Raw genomic sequence first — 25866 nt, 5'->3', positions numbered from 1 at the left:
GTAAGCATCTGATGACTCTGGTGTCTTCGAAGGATACTCTTGTTCCTGCTCAGTGCCCTCTGAGCACTAACCGGGTAACTCAAACTACAGTTTAAAAATTATTAAATCTGTTAATCTTTGTTGTTTGAAAAAAAAATGGAGAGTATATTTCAAAACAGATTATAACTTGGTTGTCATTTTGATAGTTTTATGTAGCCATGCTTTCTCAGTTACCGTAGTTCAGCTTGACCTAATAAAAACTTACTGTTTGTGGTGTTAACATTGTCTCTCTTTTCCCTAGGATGAATGTGGGCAGTTTCCATATGATGCCAACATCCAGATACACTGGGTATCATTTCTAGATGGGCGCCAGAGAGTTCTGCTTTTCACTGATGATGTGGCCTTGGTCTCCAGAGCACTGCAGGCGGAGGAAGCGGAGCAAGCCCGTCATGAAGTAACGCTGTCTCTGCATAGCCTTGGGCTTTCACTGGTAAACAACGAGGACAAGCAGGAAGTCTCATATGTCGGGATAACCAGGTACAGAAGAAGGAAGATGAAGCATCAGAGCTCTTGGAAAGGCACTGAGTTCGTTATATCAGGTTTAATGAGAGTAAACAGATACCTGTTCTCAATTTCATTCTTTCAACAAAACTTACCGAACACCTGTTTTCATTGCTAGTTGGAAAGTCCCTTAGAAAGATGCTGAGGTAATGCCTTTGCCCTTGCAGTACTCATCAGTTGGTGGGGAAGAAGGACATGTGTTTCTTTCTTTGTTGTTTATATGTATGTTTAAAAATGAATTATAGAAATGCCGAGGAATGTTGCAAAGAAGTAGATATACATGCAGTGGGAATACAGAAGTAGAAGCAACTAACTTGTTCTGCGCTGTAGAGGCTAGAGAAACTGGTGTGGGTCGGGGGAGCCAACAGTGATGGGCCACATAAATTGAAGAAAGCGTTCATAGTGGAGGCAGCATTTGACATGGGTACATAGTCTTTAATGGGTGTGTTGTTTAGAAATTTTTAATAGTGATGGGACCAGTTATTTTCTCTGGTTCTGCTTATACCTACCTAAGAAAAACATTTGAATTGATTTCTTTTGGTTTTCTCGGTCACACTACCTTTGATAAAAGACTCATTCTTTTTTGGAGGCCGTAGGGGAGAATGGCTACTACCAGCTATAACCAGCATAGGATCTGTCAATAATCATGTGTTTAGTGAGGTATAAACTTAAGTAAATAGAGAGATCATGTATGTGATGTTCTTTGCACAGCACCTGACAGATTAAGGGTTCAGTAAATGGTATTAAACATACCATTAATATAAATTAATATATTTATGTATTTATGAGTAATATATTCTCTCAGCTGTACATTTCATTATTGTAGGATATTTTTAACTAAATATGAAAATCTCTTATAAGCCACATAAATCCAACTTTCTTCACTCTCTTGTTCTTTGATGTAACTTATTTTAGTGTTGTATATGGTATTATATTTTGTTAGATTGACCTTTATTTATAAGGACATTTTCATCTAAAAGAACTTGATTGCCTTTTGCTGACACACTGCAGATTCAGTACTCATTTAGTAAGGATGTGTACTGAGGAAAGTAAATCGTCCCAGTTTCCCGTTTTTAACGTCTTGAAATAACGTGGTACATTTGTTACTATCGATGAGCTAATGTTGATACATTATTTTCTACAGTGTACTGTGGTGATGATGTTTGTGTTTGCTCTTTGTGCTGTAAATTCTGTGGATTCTGACAAATGTATAACATGTGTCCGCCATTGCAGGATCCTATAGTACAGTTGCACTTCTCTAAAAATCACCCATGCTCCACTTACTCATCCCTCGCTCCCTCCCTCCCGTTGAACACCTGAAAACCACCCATCTTTTTGCCATCTCCAAAGTTTTGCTTTTTCCAAAATACCGTAACATTGGAATTGTACATAGAGCCTTTTCTAATTGGCTTCTTTCACTTAGTAGTGTCCTTTTAAGGTTACTGGTGTCTTTTTGTGGCTTGATAACTGATTTTTTTTTAATCACTGAATAATAATTGCATGTGTAGATGTACCACAATTTATTTATCCAGTCACCTGTTAAAGGACATCTTAGTTGTTTCCAAGTTCGAGTAGTTATGAATAAAGCTGCTATAAACAGTCATGTGCAGGTTTTTGGTGTAGACGTAAGTTTTCACCACATTTGGGTAAATATCAGCAAACATGATTACTGGATCATACGGTAGAGTAAGATTAGTTTTGTGAGAAACTGGTAATCCTGCCAGGAATGTGTGAGAGTTCCTTTTGCTCCACATCCTTGTCAGCACTTGGTGCTGTCTGTGTCTGGAGTTTGGCTATTACAATGGGCGTGTAGTGATACCTCGTTTTAATTGCAGTTACCTAGTTTCGTATGATGTTGAGCCTCTTTTCATATGCTTACTTGTCATTTGAATATCTTCTTTAGTGAGGTACAGATCTTTGGCCCAATTTCAGATTTTTTGTTTTCTTATTGTTGAGTTTTAAGAGTTCTTTGTATATTTGGGGTATCAGTCTTTTATCCGATGTATGTTTTGCAGATGTTTTCTCCAGCCTGTGCCTTGTCTTTTTATTCTTTTAACAGTGTCTTTCACAGCAGAAATTTTCTATTTCAGTGAAGTCCCACATCAGTGTTTTCTTTCATGGATTGTGTTCTGGTGTTATATCTTAAAAGTCATTGCCAAACCCAAAGTCTCTTAGATTTTCTCCTAAGTAATCTCCCAGTAATTTTGTAGTTCTGTGTTGGATCTTTAGGCAATCCATTCTGAGGTTTTTTTTTTTTGTGAAATATGTAAGTTCTTTGTCTAGATTCATTTTTTCACGTGTGAATGTCCAGGTGTTCTTGTCACCATTTGGTGAAAAGGCTGATCTGTCTCCATTGAATTGCTTTTGCTCCTTTTCAAAAATCAGTTGACTGTATTTGTTTGTGTCAATTTCTGGGCTCTCAGTTCTGTTCTCTTGATCTGTTTGTCTTTTCTTTCATTAATGCCACACTGTCTTGATTCTCTAGTTTTATAGTAATCTTGAAATTATGTATTGTCAGTCCAGGTAGTGTCAGTCCTTCAGCTTTTTCTTCTTCCATATTGTGTTGGCTATCTTGAGTCTTTTGCTTTTCCGTACAAATTTTAGAATCAGTTTGTCAACATCTGCAAAATAATTAGCTGGGATTTTGATTGGGATTGCATTGAATCTATAGATTGACTTGGGAAGAACTGATATCTTGACAATATTGAGTCACATCCACATACATGGATATTTTAATTAATTTATTAGATTTTTGGTCTCTTTTATCAAACTTACAGTTTTCCTCAGGTATCTAAGTACTTCATTTCTTTGGTACTAATGTAAATGTTATTGTGTTTTTAATTTCAAATTCTAATTGTCTGTTGTTGGTATATAAGAAAGTAATTGACTTTTTTATATTAACCTTGTGTCTTGAAACTTATTAGTTGCAGTTTTTTGGTTGATTCTTTGGGATTTCCTACATAGACAAACATGTCATCTGAGAGCAAAAACATCCATTCGTTATATCTTCTCAATCTGTGTACCTTTTATTTTATTCTCTTGTCTTATTACATTATCTAGAATTTCCTGTACAGTGTTGAATAGGAGTGGTGAGAGTGGACCTTTTTGTTTTATTCATTTTTTTAAACATTTTTTATTGATTTATAGTCATTTTACAATGTTATGTCAAATTCCAGTGTTCAGCACAATTTTTCAGTTATACGTGAACATATGTATTTGTTTTATTCATGATCTTAGTGAGAAAAATATTTAGTTTCTCGCCACTGAGTCTGGTAATAACTGTAGGCTTTTTGTAGGTGTTCTTTTTATCAGGTTGAAGAAGTTCCCCTCTCTTCCTAGTTTGCTGAAGTTTTTATCATGAATTGCTATTGAATTTTTATAATTTATAGTAGATATTTTATTCATTACCTTCATAGACTGTTGTCCCTTAAACACGTTATGTAGTGAGGACATTGTTAACACTATCGTTGACTAATATCAACAAGCTATGTAAATTAAAACATTACGGAGTTACATTTTATCATTATGCAAACATTCCCTAGTCAGGGATCAGCAAAGTCTGGCCTCAGAGCCAAATCTAGTCTGCTGCCTGTTTTCTATAGCCCTTGATTTAAGGGTATCTTTTTTTTTTTTTTTTTTTACATTTTTAAGTGTTTGAAAAATTTAAAAGAGAAATAGTATTTTGTAACACATGAAAAAGTATATGAAATTCAAAGTTTATTGACCATAAGCAAAGTTTTGTTAGAAAACAGCCTTGCTTATTCTTTTGCATGTTTGTGGCTGCTTTTGAAGTGCTGCTCAGTGCACAGCAAGCGACAGTGACATAGTTGTAACTCGAGTGTTTGGTTGCCACACCCATAGCTATACTGCAACTTTTATCTATTTTTTATTACTGATGCATACTCATCATGTCAAAACAAGAAAAGTGGACTTTGAATGATGTCATGACCCTATGCTGTAGTAAAAGAATACAGTAGATTGACATTTCCAACCTAAGCACTTACCAGAATATATCCAGCTCACAGGAAAGCAATGGCCAGAAAAATTAGAAAATTTAAGACAAAATGTCTAATCTCAGCAGAATTTCTTCACAAGATAAAAAGCCAAAAATGGAGCTGCAACCTAAGTTAGTTTCTGAGTGACTCATTTGTTAGCCACGCAAAGAAAGCCTTTTACCTATGGTGAGTTCATTGAATCATGTCTAATTGTAGCAGCTAAAGAAATGTGTCCAGAGAAAATAAACTTAGGACCATTAGCCTTTTGGTGAGAACAGTTGCTTGAAGAATTGAGAACATTCAGAGCAACATCAATAGTTAATTTAAAAAGAAGGCAAATAGTTTTGGGTGGTTTTCCTTGGCTCTTGATGAGTGAACAGATGTTACCATCTCCACTCAGTTGTATATTTGAGAAACCAGTGCTGCGTTTGAAAGTGAATGAAGAATTAGCCTCTGTGAATCGTCGGCATAGAACAACTACAAGTGAGACTGTTTTCAAACACGTTGAAGAGGTAATTATTCAGTACATGAAACAGAATCTTCTAAGATATGTTACAACTAATGATGGGAAAAATACGCCTGAAGCAGAAAAAGGCATAGTTGGACAAATGCACAGAATGTAGTGTTGAAAGCCTATAGTTTCATTATGTTGTTTGTCAGCAGGTACTGTGTGGAAAATTTGCATCAGTTATGTGTTATCAAACCAGTGGTGTTCAGTAAGGAACTTCATTCACTCTTACGGATTTAACCATCATTAGTTCAGTGAATTTTTGTCAGGAATGGAAGCTGAATGTCTTGACTTAACACAGAGCAATTTGACTGTGTAACAGTGATATACGTTGTACTCTTTTGAGTTCCAGGCCAAGGTTAAATTTTTCCTAAATGACAGGAATCACCCTCAGCCACTATTATTGAAGACTGAATGGCTTTGGAAATTAGCTTTTGCTGCAGCATTGATATTGAATTCAGCCTAAAAGCAGAAGGCAACACAGCAAAGTCATTTTGATGACAACCAACGATGCAAATACAAAGAAAAGCTCCACATTTTAAGATTCATTTAACTGTTAACGGAAGAGCTTCTGTTTAACCTTCAATTGGAAGTGATTGATTTGTAATACATTCAGATGATAAAAGGCAACTATCAAGAGAAGAATCTAATAGAGTAGGAAACAATTTAGAATTAGATTTAGAATTTTCTCATATAGAATAGAATTTTACAAATACATTACAGGTGATACGTATACTTAATTAAACTAGTATTCTCTGATTGATAGTGTTTGACAGTAGCTATCTGTGTAAAAGGATGTTTTTAAAGGTGTTTATTACAGATCAGCATTAACAAATGAACATTGCAATCAATTTTAATAATGAGGAACACTGACTTTGAGCCCTAATTTGGTGAAAAGTTGTCACCCCACAGAAGAACTGTCAAAAACATTTTTTGTGTGACTATGTATGGCGACGAATGTTAACTATTATTGTGATCATTTTACAATGTATGCAAATATGAAACCATTATGTTACACATCTGAAACTAAATAATGTTATGTCAGTTATACCGCTGAAGGAAAGAAAGAAAAAGAGAGGAGAAGAAGGAAGGAAGGAAGGACAGAAGGAAAGGAATTTTTCTCATTAATAGACTTCATGTTTCTAAAAATTGTACCCAATTGTTATTTTTACATTTTGATAGGAAATTGGTGCAAGTGTTTTTTCTCTATTGTTATTTGAGTGGCTGCATAATAGCTTTCATTTTGTCTCAACCCACAAAGCCTAAAATATTTGCTATATATGGCCCCTTACGAAAAAATTTTGCTAGTAGTCCCTTAGTTTATTGATGTCATCCTGTGATAGAAAACCGCTTTCTCCTGCCTCTTTTCCGTATGCACTTTTATAACACAGATATATTTTGGTGTTTAAAAAAATCTCATATACATGTGATTTTCATAGGAGGTTGACAGTGGCGATAATTTGGAGTTTAATGACAATTCCACAACCAAAATATGTGTTTAATTTAATTATTTCCATTGTGAATTATTTTTAGTTCTGGTGTTGTTTGGGAGATGAAACCAAAACAGAAATGGAAGCCTTTTAGTCAAAAGCAGATAATTTTATTGGAAAAGTCCTATCAGAAATACCAAGAATCAAGAGACCATGGCTGGATTAAACTAGATGATAATTTTGAGGTATACCAAAATTCTTTTGTTTTGTTTCTTATATGTGTATTTTGTTGTTGCTAGTGGTAGTAAGTAAAATTTTACTATCCAAGTAAAAATGTATATGTAGAAACTAATTTATTAGTAGAATTAGCGTGACTAATAAAGTTGATTAGTACATTTTTAATTAAGGTATATTGTTGTTAAATCATATATTATGAAACATTAATTAAATATGTTTCTCATCTGTGTTTTTAGAAGTTCCTCTATTTACAAAGCAGATAGTTTCATGGAATTTGTTTTTAGGAAGATTATGGAGAAATTAAGATTGCTTATTGAAACTTTTCCTCTTATATTTTGAATGATACCAAAATATATTGCTAAATGAGGGCTGTGCAGTACTGTTTATCTCAGTGATGAAAACTCTAAAGAAAACCTGCTCAATTAAATTCATTAAATGTGAATGATTGTTGGACCTGAGTAAGTGTCCACAAATAGAGGGGCACTCTACACAGGTTCCTACACTGCTGAAACTGAGAGTCATTTTTCCTCCAAGAAAACCGCAGAAGCTTGACCGCAGGTTCAGTCATACAGTTTGGGTTTCTCGTCTTTGCTTTCTCTGATGGTTGAGTTTGCATTGTCACCAGATATGCTCCCTACCGCCACCCTCATCCTTATAAATGTTGGTTGTGTGCAAATGAAAAAAAAAAAAAAGAAAACACTATACAATTAGTGTCAAACATAAATAAGCTATTAACTATTCGTTGTTTAGCTTGTTAAAACAAAGTTTGAGGATTATCTAGAATTACCCATTATTACTGAGGTTTCTTAAAAAATATAAAGCATGACTTACCTTCTTTAAGAATATTTTATGTAATTGAAATGTTCTTCAGTTGTTTTCTTGTTTTCCTCATAACTTTGGTAGAAAAGTGATGATTCTGCTTCAGATATCTCAACTGTAGATCATTTTAAGGTAGATCTTCTGGTGAGACCCAGAGATTAAGACATTCTTCCTCTCAGTTTGTGAGTTAATGGATATTTTAAATGGGCTCCATTGCCATAACCAGTTCATCACGGACACATATGCTTTTTCCTCAGGTGAATTTTGGCAAAGACCCAATGGAAATGCGCCTCCCTTTTCGGTGCCCTATAAAAAGAGATTTCTTATCAGGAATTCAGGTGGAATTTAAGCAGTCTCCTCACCAAAGAAGTTTAAGGGCCAGGCTGTATTGGCTTCAGGTAACACTGTCGTCCTATTCCATAGATAGATCTGATCACTTTGGGAATCTTGGGTATGAATTTTTTTTAACAAGTTTTTATCATACATCATAATTGGTATCCTTTTGTTTGTATGTTTCTTCTCCTCCCACGTAGCCTGTGGATTCAGCATACTTACCATCCACGTCTAAAGACCCCGTGCCTATTGAGACTTTAACTTGACCAGTTAGCCTGCCAGAGTGTTTTCTTATGCTGTGACTATTATTTTATATATTCCTTTGAATGTCATGGAATCCTTAAATAGGATTTCCCTTTGTCTTTCTGTGTGGGAACGAGCAGGGCTTTGTTGCAGGTTGTTTTGGCTGCTTGTTTGCCTGCTCCCTTCCTGCCTTCCTCCCTCTCTTCCTTTTAACTACCGATTAGCACTTTTTAGGACATTTTTAGTCTTTTTTTTCTTAGTACATAACCTCTAATTTCATATCCAGGCTCCATTTGCATTTTATTTAAATTACAGAGAGTTGAAATCTCACGTGATCCATAGGTACAAAAATTTCCATTAATGATGTTCATGCTTCACAGTTTTAATGCAGCCATGAAGATATTTATATATTCCTTTATATAAAAGCTTGCCCTTAGTGAGCTATATAAGAAATTTAGATTTAAAGTGAAACTTCTAATAGCAGCACGTATACATGCAGATACATAATTACGATGAAATTAGTAGCATCTTCTATGATATTTTCTCTGAAACCAAAGTTTAAATTATTTTAAGTCCTGCTGAGTTAGTTTTTTCTTTTTTTTCTTTTTTTTTTCAGGTTGATAGTCAGTTACCGGGTACAGTGTTCCCTGTTGTCTTTCACCCTGTGGCCCCTCCAAAATCTATTGCTTTGGATTCAGGTAAAAAAAAAAGAAAAAATTGTGTTGAGATATACTCTATGTATAAGAGTTAAGCAGACATTATTTTGACCTACTGGAAAGCTTGATTGCCTTTTTCTTGTTTTTTTTTTCCCTTCCTTTTAGAGCCCAAACCTTTCATTGATGTCAGTGTCATCACAAGATTTAATGAGTACAGCAAAGTCTTACAGTTCAAGTAAGTAAAGAGTCCCCTGTTTATCAAAAGGAATTTAAAATAAGAGTCTACTTTGAACATAATTTTACTCTTTTATAAGTGGCTTTTGTATAAAAATTATTTTCCACCTGAACATTTCAATCCACTTTTGGTCAAGTGATTTTCTATGTTGAAACTTATTTTAATAATAGCTTCTGCAGATTTTTCAGTGTAAAATTCATTTCACCACTTTCTCTCTTTTGTAGTTCCTGTTAAATGTAAAACAGTCATTGAAATGTGAATGATCAGTGTGTTTGCGAGGTGTGTTCTTTAAATCAATTGCTGCGGACTTCAAAAATTAGATAAAACATGCTACATCATCTAGTTGTTTTTGTCTCTTCTGTAACATGATAAGTGTGGAATTTGGCACTTTAAGTGCTAAGTGTTAATACAACAGTATTACCTCTAGTGAAACCTTCACTTTAATGAAAAAAAAAACTCAGTGTAAGTAGACTTTAATCTTGTTAACATAACACCTTTTTAGAGATCAAGGAACAAGATCTTGCTGTGGCTTTTGGCCAAAATGAAGTTTTAGCGTGGAAAATTACAAGGTTTGATAGAAAGCCTTTTCCATCTTTAAAAAATCCTTTTCCACTTAAAAAAATTTTTTTCCCTTAGGTATTTTATGGTCCTCATTCAGGAAATGGCCTTAAAAGTTGATCAGGGGTTTTTAGGAGCTATTACTGCACTGTTTACTCCAACAACTGACCCTGAAGCCAAAAGAAAACGGGTAATAATTTTTATTTCTTGGGAAAATTATTTAAAAACTTAAATCATTCTTTGCACTAATTATGGTAGGAAAAAACTTTAAATAGAAATTCTTGATTAATTTTTTTTCAGACAGAGTTAATTCAGGAAGATTCTGCTGCTCTAAACACAGAATTAGTGGAGCCCTCGGTGACTGATACGTCCGTTCTTAGTTTCTTCGAACTTTTCCATATTTCTCCTATTAAGGTTTGTTATAATTATTATTTTGAAAATTTGACAGACTTATTGTAGAACTTTTAAATAGTCTGTGTACAAACGTGGGTTTTAATTTGTTGCATCAAATATTTGGTGGGAATTTTGTTTGATTAATTGAATTAAGACCATTCTCTGTAACATATGTACAACCATGATTCCCACAGAGAAGTCACCCGAGCGTGATCTCTAGTCTTGAATTAATAACCCCTTTATTCAAGGAAGAAGCTGACAAAAGCATTTCTTAATTAAGCGAAGAAGAGCTCTCCAACGTGTAACATTTTGGTTGCCCTTTGTAACTACTCTGTCTGAATAGAAGGCTATAATGGGTGCCCTAACCACAACGTGAAAACGCTGAAGTAGGTGTTACACTGTGGATGTGGTGTTTTTCACCCTTCCAAAATTTGCTTGTAACTAAAGGAGTGGAAAATTGGATACCTTTCACTTGCCTGATTTTGTACTTTATGAACCCATTTCCTTATCTCCTTTTGTTGTTCTTTTTAGCTTTTATAGGGAAAGGTGACTGCTTAGTGAATTCACAAATGCTGTCAACCATAAAGCTCTAAACTTGTGTAATGGGCCAGATTTACAATTAAGTAACCCTTTAAAATATTGATGATCCTTTACATTCTCAAAAACTTCACGGCACATTATTTTCAATTGCACTCACTAATCCTTTCAGCTAAATGAATGGATTTATAAAATGCAATTATTATTTCAGATTGATACGTTAGTTTAGTATCAGACATACCCATAGTGTTAAGTTTAAAAGTGATACCATTTTATGTGGTATACACAGTTTCTTTTTCATTATTAAGTGAAAATCAGTTATTTGAGATTGAAGAATACCTTCAACAAATATTTACTGAATGCCTGCTATCAACGTTGCTGTGGTAGGTATAAAATGACTTCATGGAGTTCATAATCAAAGAGGTGTTAAAGACAAATAATTTACCTATATGTAATTTTAGGCACACTAGGAATTGTGCCTTGAATTTAAATAGTTAAGATCATGAACCACAGTCATTTTCTTATTCCATGATGACTTCACCCTAGGAAAAGGCTAGATCTCTTCACTAAGGCTTCCTTTCCTGGATCCCAGCACTCTGACTCTACGGATGAACGAAAGTTTTACATCAAAGAAAAACCCAGCAACCAGGCTTTCCTGGCCTTTCCCACGTCCCCTCTGTTGAGCTCTCTGTAGGTTAGGGAAAATGCCTAGAGAATGGCAGCATGGGGAGGACAGTCACCTGCTTTACTTACACGTTTGGGTTACCTGCCCACTGTGTGCTCTGGCGCTGTTGCATTAATGATGATGCAGCACAAAGTGGAAGCAGTGAAGTGGGAATGTGCAAAACCTGTTTAAGGGCTGAGTTGAAGGGTCTGTGGAAGTCGAAAACTTTCCAACTCTTTTAAGAACTGGCTAACTATTGCCGTAACTGTCATGTTATTGTTACTTGTTATTAATGTATAATTATAATTGTTATTGTTAGTTGTTACCATAAGTTATTTATCTTATTGGGTGAAGATAAATGATTATCCATTATTTGGAGCAGTAGACTATGGGGAGCCAGTTGATATGTTTTTTTCTTAAAGTGATTATGCTATTTTTACGAAGTGTTTTGGGCTCCTCCATATAAATACTTTATACACGTTGAATAAGATTATGGTTTGAGCTTTGGAACTGACTAATTTGTATTTCATCAAAAAGTAAATAGGAGAATCAGATCTAAGTGAGCTATTCAGTGTAACGTATAGTGTAAAAAATGATAGCTTTCTTTAGGGCTCAAATTCAAAAATACAGCGTTTGTATCTGGACTATCTGGTTTCTGTGTATGTGAATTTTTCGTTTTGTTTTTAGCTTTCATTTACTGAGCATCATTTTTCTTTCAGTTGCACTTGAGTTTGTCTTTGGGTTCTGGTGGTGCAGAGTCAGACAAAGAAAAACAGGAAATCATTCCAATTTATTCTGTCAATCTGCTGTTGAAAAGTATCGGTGCTACTCTGACTGACGTGGACGACCTCATATTCAAGTAAGAGCGATGCCGCAGGGCGTGGGAGGTTCCATGCCAGGGCGGTGTTTCTGGGTATTCGCTCTCTCCATTTGGGCCAGAATGTTAGCTTAGAAAAATGGTAATTCTTAACCACTGACACTTGAAAAGATGGGTCCCTTTCTAATTTGCTCTTTAGGTACACTTATTTTACTCATAAAGATAAGGTGAAGACTCTAATATTTTCTTCAGTTATCCATACCCAGGTAATACATGAATGTAGAGTAAACATTGAATTTTTCAGGTGTACATTATAAGTTGACCATGTTTTAAACAGAATTATATTTAGAAATATATAGCAATAGGGTGAGATTTCAGTATAATCATATGGCAAACTCCTTGCTCCATCTAATACAAGGATATTTGTATGTCAGACACATATAAATTCAGTGACTGTTTATTGAATTGAATATTCAGCAGTGGTGTAGAGATAAGTAGTTACCTTGGAGAAAAAACAATTCATTTATATCATTTTCACCTCACCTGTGACACATCAAATTTCAGAGGAATTGAAGCCTTCAACATAAAGTTCAAATAGACAAAGACCAAGGAAAAGAGAAGTTAATTGCTATCAAATCTCTGAATAAAGGAAGTCTTTCTAAGTTTGGAAGCAATGGAAAAAATCCAATGGAAAACACAAAATTGATTTGACTACATAAAGATTAGACACAACAAAATCAGTGAAAACAATTTAAAAACAAAGAACCAGAAACATATGACAAGTACAACAAAAGATTGATGGTCTTAATTTTTAACCTAAAAATTCCAGTGCCATAATTGCCAGTGGACAGTATGAGATTACTCACAAAAATAGATATTAGATATGTTTAGCTTTATTATTTATCAAAGGACATATGTAAATTAAATTATCACAGATTTCAAAATATGAGAACTCTAGTACTAGAGGAAGTAGAGCTAAGAAACAGGCTTTTTTTTTTTTTCTATTTGTGTTAGTAGAAAGGGGATCTATGTCAAGAGCCTTAAATGTTTTTCTTGTCTTTCACCCAGTAATTTTGGGGGGAACTAAGACCAAAAATCAACCTTGAAATACAACCAAAATTATCTTCAGGATACACATGGCAACATTCGATTATTACGTCAAAATTTAGAAATGACTGACCGTGGAAGAATTGTTTGTCATGACACTTCCACATGATGGAATGCTATGCATCTGTTAAAAATGGCAACATAGAATTTTGAAGACGTAGAGGAATACTTATCCACAGTGTTGAGTATAAAAATGCATACAAAGTGTTTTAATATTTTTCAATTGCACAGAAAAGAAAGAATTCAAAGTGGAGAATAAGAAGAAGAAAAAAACTTAAAAATCTACTTTGTGGTGGGATTATGGTCAACTTTTGTAAACCTTTTTACTCTTTATGTATTTATGAAAGACTTGCATGAGAATGCAACTATTTTTATAATATTTTTGTTATCCTAATATTTAAGATCTCAAATGTAAATTATATGTGACAGATGTACAAACCTAATTGTGAATTAGCAATGATTATCATTGAAATTTTGTCTCTCTCTTTTTTTTTTTTTCCAAAAACTGATCTTAGTTCCTTTGATTCTTTCTCCTCCCAGACTTGCTTATTATGAAATTCGCTGTCAGTTTTACAACAGAGATCAGCTGATGTGGAGCGTTGTTAGACATTACAGTGAACAGGTAATTTCCTATCATAGTAACTCATGAGGAATATCCTTCATGAAATATCAAAGCAAAACATTTGAATGTGATTGTACAGTGTGTGATGTTTACCTAATTTACTGCAGTTCTCAATCTTATTACTTAGTAGTTTTTCTTGAATGATTAAATTAATTAAACTAATTTCTTTAGTTCTTTCCCCCCTTTATAAACCTTTTTAAAAGTTTCCTTTAATGTTTCTTCCCTTTGCAAGTATACTTCCACCTCTTTGGGGAAAAAATAGTGATTTAGGAGTCATTACATTTTATTCCTTCAGTGACTGCAGTTTGTAAGCATAGTCTAGTAGAATTGAGAAGAAGCCAGGTTCCTCCCTGTGCCTGTTACTTCATGGTTCGAGTTCTATGCACAGAGAAGTGGTTGTTTGGGGGCACCAGGGTACCATTGCTATACTGTGGAACTCCAGGGTGACAGTCCCCTTTCCTTCCTCTGCTGGAAGGTCCTTTCTCTTATGGTGTGTGTATAGACATCCCGTTTTTTACATATTCAGATAAGGATATATTTTCATTTGGTTTTTGTTTTGGTTATTAATTTAGACATCTAGCTTCATGGCAATAGTGATAATAACTTACAGGAATAAGTAACGATTTTTGAAATATGTAGTCATTTAATATGCATACTCAGCCATGCAAGGAAAATATAATAGACCTCCCATTTTACAGATAAGAAGATCGAGGCCTATAGACTCAGTGACTTGTCCGAGGTTACATGACTGCTACGTGGCAGACTTTGCCTCAAATCTAGTTCTGTCCAGTTTGAAAGGCCCATGTAGAGTACTAGCATAATGCCTGGCATATAGCAGAAGATCACTTAATGATCATAATGGTGGTTATTCTGCATAGGTTTCCTTTAACAACCTAATTTAGTCAGCATCACATTTTTTTCTTATTGCATCATGATGTTGTTTCTTGCAACAGTTGCAAAGGACTTCGTTTTGTTTTTCCTTGTAGTTCTTGAAACAGATGTATGTCCTTGTATTGGGCTTAGATGTGCTTGGAAACCCATTTGGATTGATTAGAGGTCTGTCTGAAGGATTTGAAGCTTTATTCTATGAACCCTTCCAGGTATTGATCTTTTATTTATTTTAAGTATAGTACAGAAACATGAACGTTCTATTTTTTCATGACAAAATATTTGTATTTTAATCGTATCTGGGAACTCAATAATGTTCAAATACCGAATATATTAATATTTTTATTTTTATTTAAAATTACTTGAGATGACATTAAAAAGATTGTTTTAGAGTTAACTGAGCACTTCTAGTGTTTGGGTGCTAACGCATGCCCGTGTTTTCTAGGATTTCATGCAGTGATAAGGAAGAGTGCTAGGGAGATTGATGCCATTTCCAGGCTATTTCATCACTGTGGACAGGCATTTTAATGGGGCATTAAAAGCTGACTTTGTTTCATAGTCAAGCTTTCCTCTAGCCTGTTCACCGCCGCTTAAAGGATCCAGGGGCCCAGTGTAGTGAGGGTTTTAAAAGGACAAAGCGAAGAGAGTAAGTGGGAGGACAGGAGAGCCAAACCTGTGTGGGCTCTCAGGCCTGTTGTCAGTGTGGCTTGCTTCAGCAATCTGATGGCACAGGAGGCCACCTTCAGACATGGTTGAAGCCATGGTTTCCTCCTCTCTGACTTTGTCATCTTGAGGGTTTGCTGAGATCATGTGGGTTCTAAGTATCTTCATACACAGTAGGTGTCCCATCAGTTTTGGGATTTAGAGAGTGAAAACTGTGCCACCACAAAGTTTATGAATCCTTACAGATTCTGTATCTTCATGGAAACTCTGAAATACTAGATTGAAAGTCTTCAAATTTCTTTAAATTTTAAGTAGCAAACTTTAATTTTATTTACTTACTTATTTTGGCTAGGGTGCTGTTCAAGGCCCTGAAGAATTTGCTGAGGGATTAGTAATTGGAGTAAGAAGTCTCTTTGGACATACAGTAGGTATGTACACGTATTTGTGTGTGTATATATATATATATTTTTCATTACAGTTACTATAAAATGCATTGTTTATGAAAAACCAATGATTATGTTCGACAAACAAGGGATCATTTTTCTAACAATCCCTTTAAAAGATGTGTTCCCTTGTTCTTAAATGGAAAATAATTTGATACTGGCCTGCTGGGTTTTTTTTTTTTAATGTCTTTGTAGTGTTGAATCATTGTGCTTTAAATAGTTTTATTCCTCTTCTTGCAAAGCAGAAAATGGGAAAAATAAATTTGTGCGTTTTTGTATATGAGACAGAATTGTAAGGACCTGTTAGTTCAAGCAACTGCACGTGTGTATTGTGGTAATGCTCTTTAAAGAAGCAATGTGACTGACTTCTCTGGGCCTTTTGATAGGTGGTGCAGCAGGAGTTGTATCTCGAATCACTGGTTCTGTTGGAAAAGGTTTGGCAGCAATTACAATGGATAAAGAATATCAGCAAAAAAGAAGAGAAGAGATGGGTCGACAACCTAAAGATTTTGGTGACAGCCTGGCCAGAGGGGGAAAGGGCTTCCTGCGTGTAAGTGTCCCACTGAATCTTCAAGAAATGCCAGCTTTCATATACACTTTGAAATATGTACTGGCTGTTTGAAACTTGGAATACTGCCTGTGAGTCAAGGCCTGTCAGAGTAGCTGTAGTGGTACATTGTGGACTTTGTTTCCTTTTTTGTTCTCCTCCCCCTTTGTCACCATCAGATCTGTCCCCCAAATCCCAGACTTAGTTTGGCCCTCGGGCTGGAATGAGAACTCTGTAACAATGGCAGGTTAGCATCACTGTGGAAGGGGAGGAAGTAAAGCAGAGAAGTGTGGTAAATGGTGGTAACTAGAAGGGGAAGGGGGTCTTCAGGTCCCTTCTATAGAAGGGAGGTGTACAATCATATGTTATAAGCCAGAAACTGCCCTTCATTACTGTTCAGGACTTTAAAAATTATATAGGTATTATATGAGTACTGTTTAATTATACAGTAATATATGATTATTCTCCTTATAAATAATCATAAGAACTTACAAGTTTTTTTTTTAATAAGTGATGGAAACATAGGTAAGGCTGTAAAGTACTCTCTGATTAACCCTCACCTCTTCTGAGCGGTATTTAATCTTTTCAGTGTAGTATATATCCTGCAATTCTTTTTCTATGTTTTTATATATGCAGGTGGTTTTAGTTATAACCGTTACTTGACTGTTATTTAAAGAAGGTACAAACATGTTATTTTTAAAATTTTGGTCATTACTTCAGGAGACTGTCCCTGCTGTGTTGGTGTGAGTGATTTGGAATGTTGTATGTTATCTCCTCTGAAGTGCTTTATTTATCAGGTTATTTGCTATCCTTCAGAGACCCCTTCATTTTCAGTTTTCTGCTTTCACTAAATTGCAAAGTAATCTCATTAGAATTTATAATTAGATCTGTAATTTTCTAACTCATTTCGCTGATATGGGAACTGAGGCTTAAAGAGATTGGATCCTCTGCTGCTTGGTGTCAGGTGTAGAAAATTTTTCACCTGCTTTACTGTTCTTTCCATTATAAAAGTTTGCTTCTACAGGGTGCTTTCTTTAAAACTTGCTGTGATAAAATGTTTTTAAAATCATAGTGCTCTCTTACATGTGCACGTTGTTCTCTATCAAGTTAAGCCCTCATTAAAAAAAAAAAAGTTGTTTTAAAAGAAAGTTATTTCTGGCATGTCTGTAGAGACCTCTAGTGGTTGGTTTAAAATTAAGCCGCTTCCACTGGGGCTTGACTTTATGATTGATTTCTCTCCCAGGGAGTTGTTGGTGGAGTGACTGGAATAATAACAAAACCTGTGGAAGGTAGGTTGAGAACATTTCCTTCCTGTGTAAAGTCTGAAGAGTTGATACCTGGTATACATAAGAGATGTAATTGCTACTAGGTATTTGAGAGAAATTCTGACTAATTTTATGTTCATAGTCTTAAATTGTTATTTAAGACTCCAAAGGTGGAGAGGTTAAGTAGCAGACTCTATTTCAGACTCTGAATGCTATTTTCAGCAGGGCCGTAGTTACACGAGATTCCTTGGGACTCTCAGTAGCAATTGTCTCATTTTAAAAATCTTATTAAAAACACATTATTTAGTGCAATCCCTATCAAAATACCAGTTAGCTTTTTTTTGCTGAAATTGGCAAGCTGATTCTAAAATTTTTATGGGAATTCAGGGTACCCCAAATAGCCAAAACAATCTTAGGAAAAAAGAACAAAGTTGAAGGGCTTACACTATCCAACTTAAAAACTTACTATCAAGTAGCTAAGCCAGGTGGTACTGCAGTACAGACAGACATGTATATCAATGGAATGGAACTGAGATTTCAGAAACACATTTTTACATTTATGGTCAATTGATCTTTGACAAGGGTGCTAAAATAATTCCATAAAGAAAGAATAGCCTTTTCAACAATGGCGCTGGGACAGCTAGACATAAACATAGAGCCTATATATGGCCCAGCAGTTCCATGCCTACGTATATCTCCTGGGGAACTGAAAACATATATTGGCTGAAAAATTTGTACCGAAGTGTTTATAGAAACATTATTCATAATAGCCAGAATGTAATAGCAACCCAAATGTCCATCACCTAATGCATGGATAAACAAAATGGGGTATAGCCATTCGACGGGATAGTATCCAGTTATAAAAAGAAGTCAAGTATTGCTATAAGTGCAAGATGGATGATCCTTGAAAACATGATTCGAAGTGAAAAAAGCCAGTCACAGAAGACCGCATATTATATGATCCCATTTGTAGAAAATGACCAGAATAGGCAAATTCATACAGATAGAAAGTAGATTAGTGGTTGCCTAGGTCTGCAAGGTGGGGAAGAAAGAGGTAAATTGCATAGGACTGAGAGGAGGGTTGAGGGGGAAATGGGGAATGAGTGCTGTTAGGCATGGGGCTTCTATTTGAGATGATTCAGATTTTTAAAATTAATTGTGGTAATGGTTGCACAACTCTGAATGTACTGAAAAACATTTGATTTGTATACTTTAGTGGGTGGATTATATGGTATGTGAATTATATTTCAATAAAGTTCTTATACTTAAAAAACAAAGTATACTGCTTGAAAAATCTTCTAATGGTTGGCAAAAAAAAGAAAAAAGAGAATTTTCTCTGGTCAGTTCTTAGACCTTCCAGTCACAGATACTGACTGAACTTCTGGATCAGTAGCTGTAAAGCTTGAGTGTGCCTTGGGGTTACCTTGGGGCCTTATTGAGACACAGACTGCTGGCTGGGAGTGGGGCCTAATAACTTGTTTGTTGTTTTTTTTTTTAAACAAATCCACACTTTTATTTATTTATTTTTCAATACTCTTAAGTCCTTCAGGGGTACAGCATCACACGGATTCTGTGTCCAGTGGCTTTGGCAGGAAGGTTGCTTCGGACTATGGCACAAACCACGCCACTGCTTCCATGAGCATGAGTTACCTTTCCCCAGATGACTCTGGTTTTACTCGGTTTTCCACCAGAGTTATTGAGCTGTTCTTTGCTTTGTGCACATAAGCACATCTCTTCCGTAGATGGAATTCAGTTTCATCTCAGGCATAAATACCTTCAGTTTTAGGAAGAGCTGTGTGCTCCCTCTGGTTCCAGAGACTCCACTTTTAGCCAGCAAATATGGCCTTGGACCACAGCCTCCTAGACATTTTGTTGTTTTAAAAATCCTATTTCCAGCAGGCCTCCACAGGCTCCAGGATGTCTGAAAGAATAACTTGCATTTTTAACACACTTTGAGAACCACTGTGTTATCACGTTGGGATTAAATTTAACTTCTTTAGAAAGCCAAATTCTAGAAGCTTCCTGGGTAAATCAGTTCAGAGATTGGCTGAGGCTTTTGTTGAGTTCAAATTTGCTTATTTTAAAATCTTTATATTTCCACACTGTCTTTGGTTTCATGAAGGTGCCAAAAAGGAAGGAGCTGCTGGATTCTTCAAAGGAATTGGAAAAGGGCTTGTGGGTGCGGTGGCTCGTCCAACTGGTGGAATCATTGATATGGCCAGTAGCACCTTCCAAGGAATTCAGAGGTAGTGAAGTACATACGGTGCACAAGATATGTGTCTATGTGCTAATTGTTGCTTCAAATACATAACTAGGTTAAATACTTTGCTTGCTTTTAACGACCTTAAAGTCTAATTGAAACTTTTGACAAGTTCTCAAGGTAAAGCGCCTCCAGAAAGGAGTGATAAGCGACTTTTTTTTTTTTTTTTTTATAGCTCGGTTTCTCTTTGATTCATCAGATGTTTATTGGTTTTTGCTATGTGCTGGGCACTGTGCTAGACACCCCGGATCCAAAGCGTGGATCACCTACTCCCTGCCTTTATTGCTTTGACATTTTCTATTCTTTATGAAAAGGTGGGAAAACTTGGAGTCATACAGACTTGGTTTGAACACTTGTCACGTTATTTTTGGCAAGTTACTTAAAATTACTCTACCAAATACTGATATACTATGTTATGTAGTTCAGGGTTTAATCAATGTATATATTTGTATTATTTTGAAAGCTTCTCATGTGTTTTCTTATGTGTGCTTATTCTGCTGCCTTACACAGGGTGGCAGAATCAACCGAGGAAGTGTCCAGGCTCCGTTCTCCCCGCCTGATCCACGAAGACGGCATCATTCGTCCTTACAACAGGCAGGAATCCGAGGGCTATGATTTATTTGAGGTATAAATTCTATTCTTCACGGTCATGAGTGAAATTTACTTTTAAAGATTTCTAGGATCAGGATTTCATGCGTAGTTCCTAAGGTTCCTGATTCATGAACTTTTTTAAAGATTAGGGAACGTGGTTTGTAGAGTACAATTTTGTAGTTGTTTGTTTTATTATATTAGCATAATGTGTTAAATGGGAAAAGCTGGTCTTTTTTTTTTTTTTTTTTTTTCCGAAACAGGATCAAAGCTTTTAGTGCAGAAAGGGTAATGTTAGAAGAAGTCATAAGCTTTACTACCATTTGTATGGTAGCTCATTTAGTTCACATTATTAACTTTGGTCCCCTGCTTTGTAGACAATTGCTGGAATTTCACTGCTTCTTTTTCTCCCAGCCAAATTAATTTATCTGGATTACATTGTAAACCTAGATTTATTTAGGTAAACAGAAGCTGGAGGAGAGAAAAAAAGATTATGTACAATTATAGTCTTTTTAAACCTTAAAAATTGCCTTAAGAATATTTTTGGCTTTTATTTTAGTTTTAATTTTACTGTATTTAAATAATACACACATGTATAAATTGCTACTCTCCCATGACTAGCTTTCCTCTAAAATAAAATTATTAATACTTTCCTACTTGGACTTTAAAATAAAATGACTCCTCATTGTTCTTAGCCTTCGGTTTTTATAGTATGTGATTACATTTTTATCTTTCTGCATGCTTCTAACCTGATTTTCTTTCTTTTTCTGCCTGCACAGCAAGAACTGGAAATACAAGAGTAAATGTTTCCTATACTGCTACTTGATTTCATCCTTAAAAATCAGAACAAACTGTGGTATTAATTGACTGTCCAGGTTTATTTAGAATGAGAGTCCATTTTAATGAAGTTTTCTTTACATCTCTCACGCCTGTCTGAACTTTTTTTGGTAGTGGCTTCACTACAGATAAAAAAATGGTAGTATTCCTGGTGATACTGTGCAGGAATAAAAGATAAATAAAAAAAAAAAGAAAGGATGCAGGAAATGAGCTCTTTCCCATTTAATTGGTGGGACACTTTATGTCCTCACAAGTGGACACTTACTATCATTTTGAAAATTTCATCTTTTCTTATGGTATTCACGTGCATTTCCAGTAAAGTTGGAAAAAAAGAACAATGCTGAAGTCCAGTCTATTGTGTGTTCTTTATGTATGTGAGTCCAGATGATAGGATTATATACCTGTGTTTCACAAAATCACCCTCAGTTTACTCAAGTTACAGGACGGTGGGACAAATGTTCTAATATTGCTCTGGGTCTGTCCCTGGACCTCAAATAAGGGTTGGCACATGAATTTTGAGAACATGGTCTTAATCTTGTTTTCTTTTTCAACTTGCTACTCCTTCTAGGTAAATGACAATCATTTCTCTTTTTTAAAAATTATTTTGTTGGGGGGGAGGTAATTCGTTTCATTTATTTATTTTTATTTCTTAATGGAGGTACTGGGGGTTGAACCCAGGACCTCATGCACGCTAAGTATGCACTCTACCTCTTGAGCTATACCCTCCCCCCCATTTTCTAATTATTTTCTAATTATTAGTAATTTCTAAATATATTCTTAGCCTTTAGCATTTCTACTTTATAAAAATTAACTCTCCTTGTTGGTTATGCTTATTTCATAATTATTAGTTTCAATTAATGTAAATAGAAGTTGAATATGTAATTAAGCAGGTTACTTATGTGCCATTTGAATTTATAGATGTCTTTATTTTTAAAAACCAATCCTTTCGCTTTTAAGTCTGTAGAGTGGATTCATTATCTTAATGAAAGCAAAAAAATTGTAAATTATTATTTTGAAATTAGTAGCCCCATAGTTAATTTTCAAAATAAGTTATATTTTGATTTCTCTTTTTTTTTTTTTACTAAAGATAGAAATGTTTTGACTCAGCAGTGTCTTGTCTAGCAGCTTTCATGCTTCCTCCCAAAATTGAAACCAAAGTGTAAACTTATAGAATGAAGCTGTTAATATTCAGCTATTTAGTTGGATTATATATTGTTTAAACTATAGTTTCCAAAAGAATAAATTGAATGCTTCATATTTAAAACAAGCACTTTAAAAAAGAAAGAATGACATCCAAAGACCAGCCTAAAACTATAGCTGACAAACTTTTCTTGTGCCTAGATAATTGAGGGTTGGCAAAAATGTCACGGCACGTACAGTTTCTGTGAGAATCAAGCTCAGTAACTAATTCCAGATGCTGTCTTTAAATCATCACTAATAATTATTCTTCCTTCTTAGGTAAAAGTAATGATTTCTGATTTTCCTGGGTACATTGCAATTTTAGTGAGACTTGACTTTTGGAAACTCTTATAACTTGTTAAAGTTTTTTTCTTTACTTATTGTTTACTTTTTGTTTGTTTAGCTCTTTATGTTATTAATCTTTTCCTTGTGATTTCTCTTTTTTACAACTGCATGTCAGTAAGCACAAAACTTCAAGACACTTTATTATTTTAGCTAAATATAATCATCTTGTCTGATTTATTAGTTTTTGTTAAGATTTCAGAACTGAAAGAAATAGAATGATTGTACATTAACAAGAGGACTTGGCAATTCTTTCCCATGGGTAGCAAGGGTAGGCCTGGGTAATTAAGACATTTAGGCTGTTTCATCCCTTGTGCATCTTGCTGTAATCGGTTAGTTGGGTACAAAGTATTTGATTATCTAGACTGTGCTGGATACACAAAAGAAATGAGGCTTCTGCCCTTAAGGGACAAAGTATAACAAAAGTGTGTAAGTATTAAAGAGCATTAGAGGGTAAAATTATGTCCTCCTAGTGCTTATTGTAATGTAGATACATTCTAAATAATTTATTTGGGAATCTTTTGATTTATCTTATTTTCTTTTTCTCTTGAGTATTACTTTATATTCTTTAATTTAATACTTTACTTTGAAAGTTACTAAATCATATACCATGTTTTCATAGGATATATTCTGCTTATCCTCTGTTCTCCTAGGATAATTACCATTTATGCACACATATATATGATATTTATATATATGTATATATCCAGTTTTTATTTAATATTCATCTTGGTTCACATAGTTATGATTACATGATATTTAAAATGGTGTTCCTTGCTTTTTCATTTTAATTGTATTTTTCCATGTCCTTAGAAATGCTTCATTCTTTTTTTTTTTTTTTTTAGAAGAAATGCTTCATTCTTAATTTTTGCCTTACCATCTGTTGAGGGAACCTTACGTTGTATATTTGACCATTCTCAGTTCTTGACATTAAAGTTGTTTCTGTTATTTTACTAACAGTAATAATGCTGTGATAAACGTCGTTATACGTATTGCTTTTCAAACCTTGTATTATTTCTTTAGCATTTACTTGAAAAAATTGAGTGCTTTTGCTAAATATTGTAAATTCTTCAAGTTGCATTTTGGAAAGAGAGTGAATATTTTATCAACTAATCTGCCACAGTGACCAAATATCTTAATCTGGATCTCAGAATGTAGTGAATTTTAGAAGTACTGAAAACATGGTTTCTATAATGTATTATGGTGATAAATTATACTTTAAAAGTCTCAAATTATTTAAAGCACAAATCCTGATAACTAATGAAAATGTGTACAAGATGGAAAGTGGGTAGTTCCTTGTATATTGCTTCTCAAAACTAAATATTTTAACCTATTAAAATTTCAAAGCTGAAAATAAACGTGCTAAATTATTATATTCATTTCCCGTATTCTCTTTAAAGGGATTAAGATATAAATGTTAAAAGATACTAGCTATTCACATGTCAAAATGTGGAGCAAGTGACTGTTAAACTCCACTCCTCTCTGAGGTTCATTCTGAAGATGAGACCCCGTCCTTTGGGGATGCATCTTCCTTGTTCATGGCTTTTCCTAATTGTCAAGGAATGACTGGGAATCAAGGATCTTTAAAAAAAAAATGTGTATTTTAGTACTGAAATAATAACAAGTGTACTTTCTCTGCTTGTGATTATTATTGACTATATTATCCTTTTGATAATATTGGTGTTGTATTCTTGGTTATAAAATGCTAATATCATATTTATTAGGTATGCTATGTTCTGTATTTTTGTATTTAATCTCATCTGATTTTAAATTGTATATTATAAATAATGTTAATAATATTTCATTAGCATTAGTTATAAAAAATAACTTACTGATTTTTATTGTGTATTGACTGAAGTCACAATAGTTCTGAGATAGTTGGAAAAAATAAATGTATTTTAATGTGCTGCTATTTATACTTGAATTATTTTATGCTTGTAATTGTCTTTAGGAATAAATTGTACCGTCTATTTGAAATCTTAGAAATCCTTTGTGTTTGCGTTAAGATTGTCATTATATTTTCTTGTCTACCAGCAATATAATTCAGTACATACTTGTAGTTCTCCTGCATGTTTAATGTATAAGACCAAACATTCAAAAATATTAAGTATCAGTTATCTTGGAATTTTATTATGTGTATATCGACCTCTCTGTAAATCGGTGATTCTTAACCTTTGAGAAGGATCACAGACCCCTTAAAAAAATCTGGTGAAAAATGTGAACTGTCTTTTGAAAAAAGTTCAGAAGCACATTTTCAAAGTATAAAACTTTGTTTTATGGTAGTTCATAGACCTCTCAAAGTCCGTTCATGGACCCCAGGTTAAGGACCCCTGTAATGTTAATGTCCAGTTTTATATTAATGTACATTCATATTAATGAAAATGTGTGATTATTTCTGGCAGATATTTTTGAATTGCTATGTTATCACACAACAGGATGTATTTTACTAGACGATCACTTAGTAAGCATTTAATACTTATTTGTCTTTTAAGGCACAGTGGAAGTTAATTTATAAATATACTATGAATATTTTTCCAGCTTCATGTGCCAGTGTGTAGAACTATGCTTTTGTTTCTAATAATTTTTATCCTAACTGGCACTGTTATCTAATTAGCTAATGTAGAATTTTGGAAATACTATTTGGATGCATGTACAACCCAAATCTTGAATCTTGTTTTCTTTTCAGAATCATATCAAAAAGTTAGAAGGAGAAACTTACCGATACCACTGTGCTGTTCCCGGAAGCAGGAAGACAAGCCTTATGGTTACAAATAGGTATTGACTTCAAGTGACGTTTTTTCAAGTGCTAACTATGTAGATTGTAAGAATTTTAAAGATTAAAATGGCAGAGGATTTATAAAATTATGCTTCAACTACAAAATGTTCATTGTCATGGAATCATAAAAATACAGAACTAGATAGATCCTTTGAGATCATCTATCTCTTCTGACCCTCTCATATGAAAATGAGACTCAGCGTAGTTCAGGGGCTTAACCATGTTACACAACTTCGAGAGACAGAGTCTAGAATGGCCTTTGTAAGTGCAGTGGCGTTACCATTATATGTGAATTAAAATGGTGAATTCATGAATCATTTTTTCTCACGGCTTTATTTTGGGTGATTAGCATACCTTTTTAAAAGGGTGGTATTATTTCTGTGT

General features: G+C 34.4%; 1 protein-coding gene and 1 pseudogene across 2 annotated transcripts in view; one reads left to right on the top strand and one right to left on the bottom strand.

The window, feature by feature from the left end:
• Positions 1 to 25866, top strand: part of VPS13C (vacuolar protein sorting 13 homolog C) — a 157639-nt gene that overhangs the window by 122650 nt on the left and 9123 nt on the right. The window contains exons 65-80 of one of the 2 annotated variants that reach the window (XM_074366228.1): positions 281 to 516; positions 6577 to 6718; positions 7787 to 7927; positions 8722 to 8803; positions 8927 to 8996; positions 9633 to 9744; positions 9855 to 9968; positions 11868 to 12007; positions 13613 to 13694; positions 14681 to 14794; positions 15598 to 15673; positions 16075 to 16238; positions 17479 to 17524; positions 19623 to 19746; positions 20271 to 20385; positions 25393 to 25481. In XM_074366228.1, the coding sequence (XP_074222329.1) occupies positions 281 to 516; positions 6577 to 6718; positions 7787 to 7927; positions 8722 to 8803; positions 8927 to 8996; positions 9633 to 9744; positions 9855 to 9968; positions 11868 to 12007; positions 13613 to 13694; positions 14681 to 14794; positions 15598 to 15673; positions 16075 to 16238; positions 17479 to 17524; positions 19623 to 19746; positions 20271 to 20385; positions 25393 to 25481 (1847 nt within the window). Of the gene's footprint in view, positions 1 to 280; positions 517 to 6576; positions 6719 to 7786; positions 7928 to 8721; positions 8804 to 8926; positions 8997 to 9632; positions 9745 to 9854; positions 9969 to 11867; positions 12008 to 13612; positions 13695 to 14680; positions 14795 to 15597; positions 15674 to 16074; positions 16239 to 17478; positions 17525 to 19622; positions 19747 to 20270; positions 20386 to 21127; positions 24619 to 25392; positions 25482 to 25866 lie in introns of those variants that run through there. The other variant, XM_074366229.1, reaches the window with a different exon arrangement.
• On the bottom strand, positions 18980 to 19368 carry LOC123612641 (large ribosomal subunit protein eL33 pseudogene; annotated as a pseudogene).

The sequence above is a fragment of the Camelus bactrianus genome, chromosome 6 (genome assembly GCF_048773025.1).
Source record: "Camelus bactrianus isolate YW-2024 breed Bactrian camel chromosome 6, ASM4877302v1, whole genome shotgun sequence".
In the NCBI taxonomy this organism is placed as follows: Eukaryota; Metazoa; Chordata; class Mammalia; order Artiodactyla; family Camelidae; genus Camelus; species Camelus bactrianus.
Note: the sequence above shows the minus strand (reverse complement) of the source record. Positions and strands in the feature narration are given on the sequence as shown.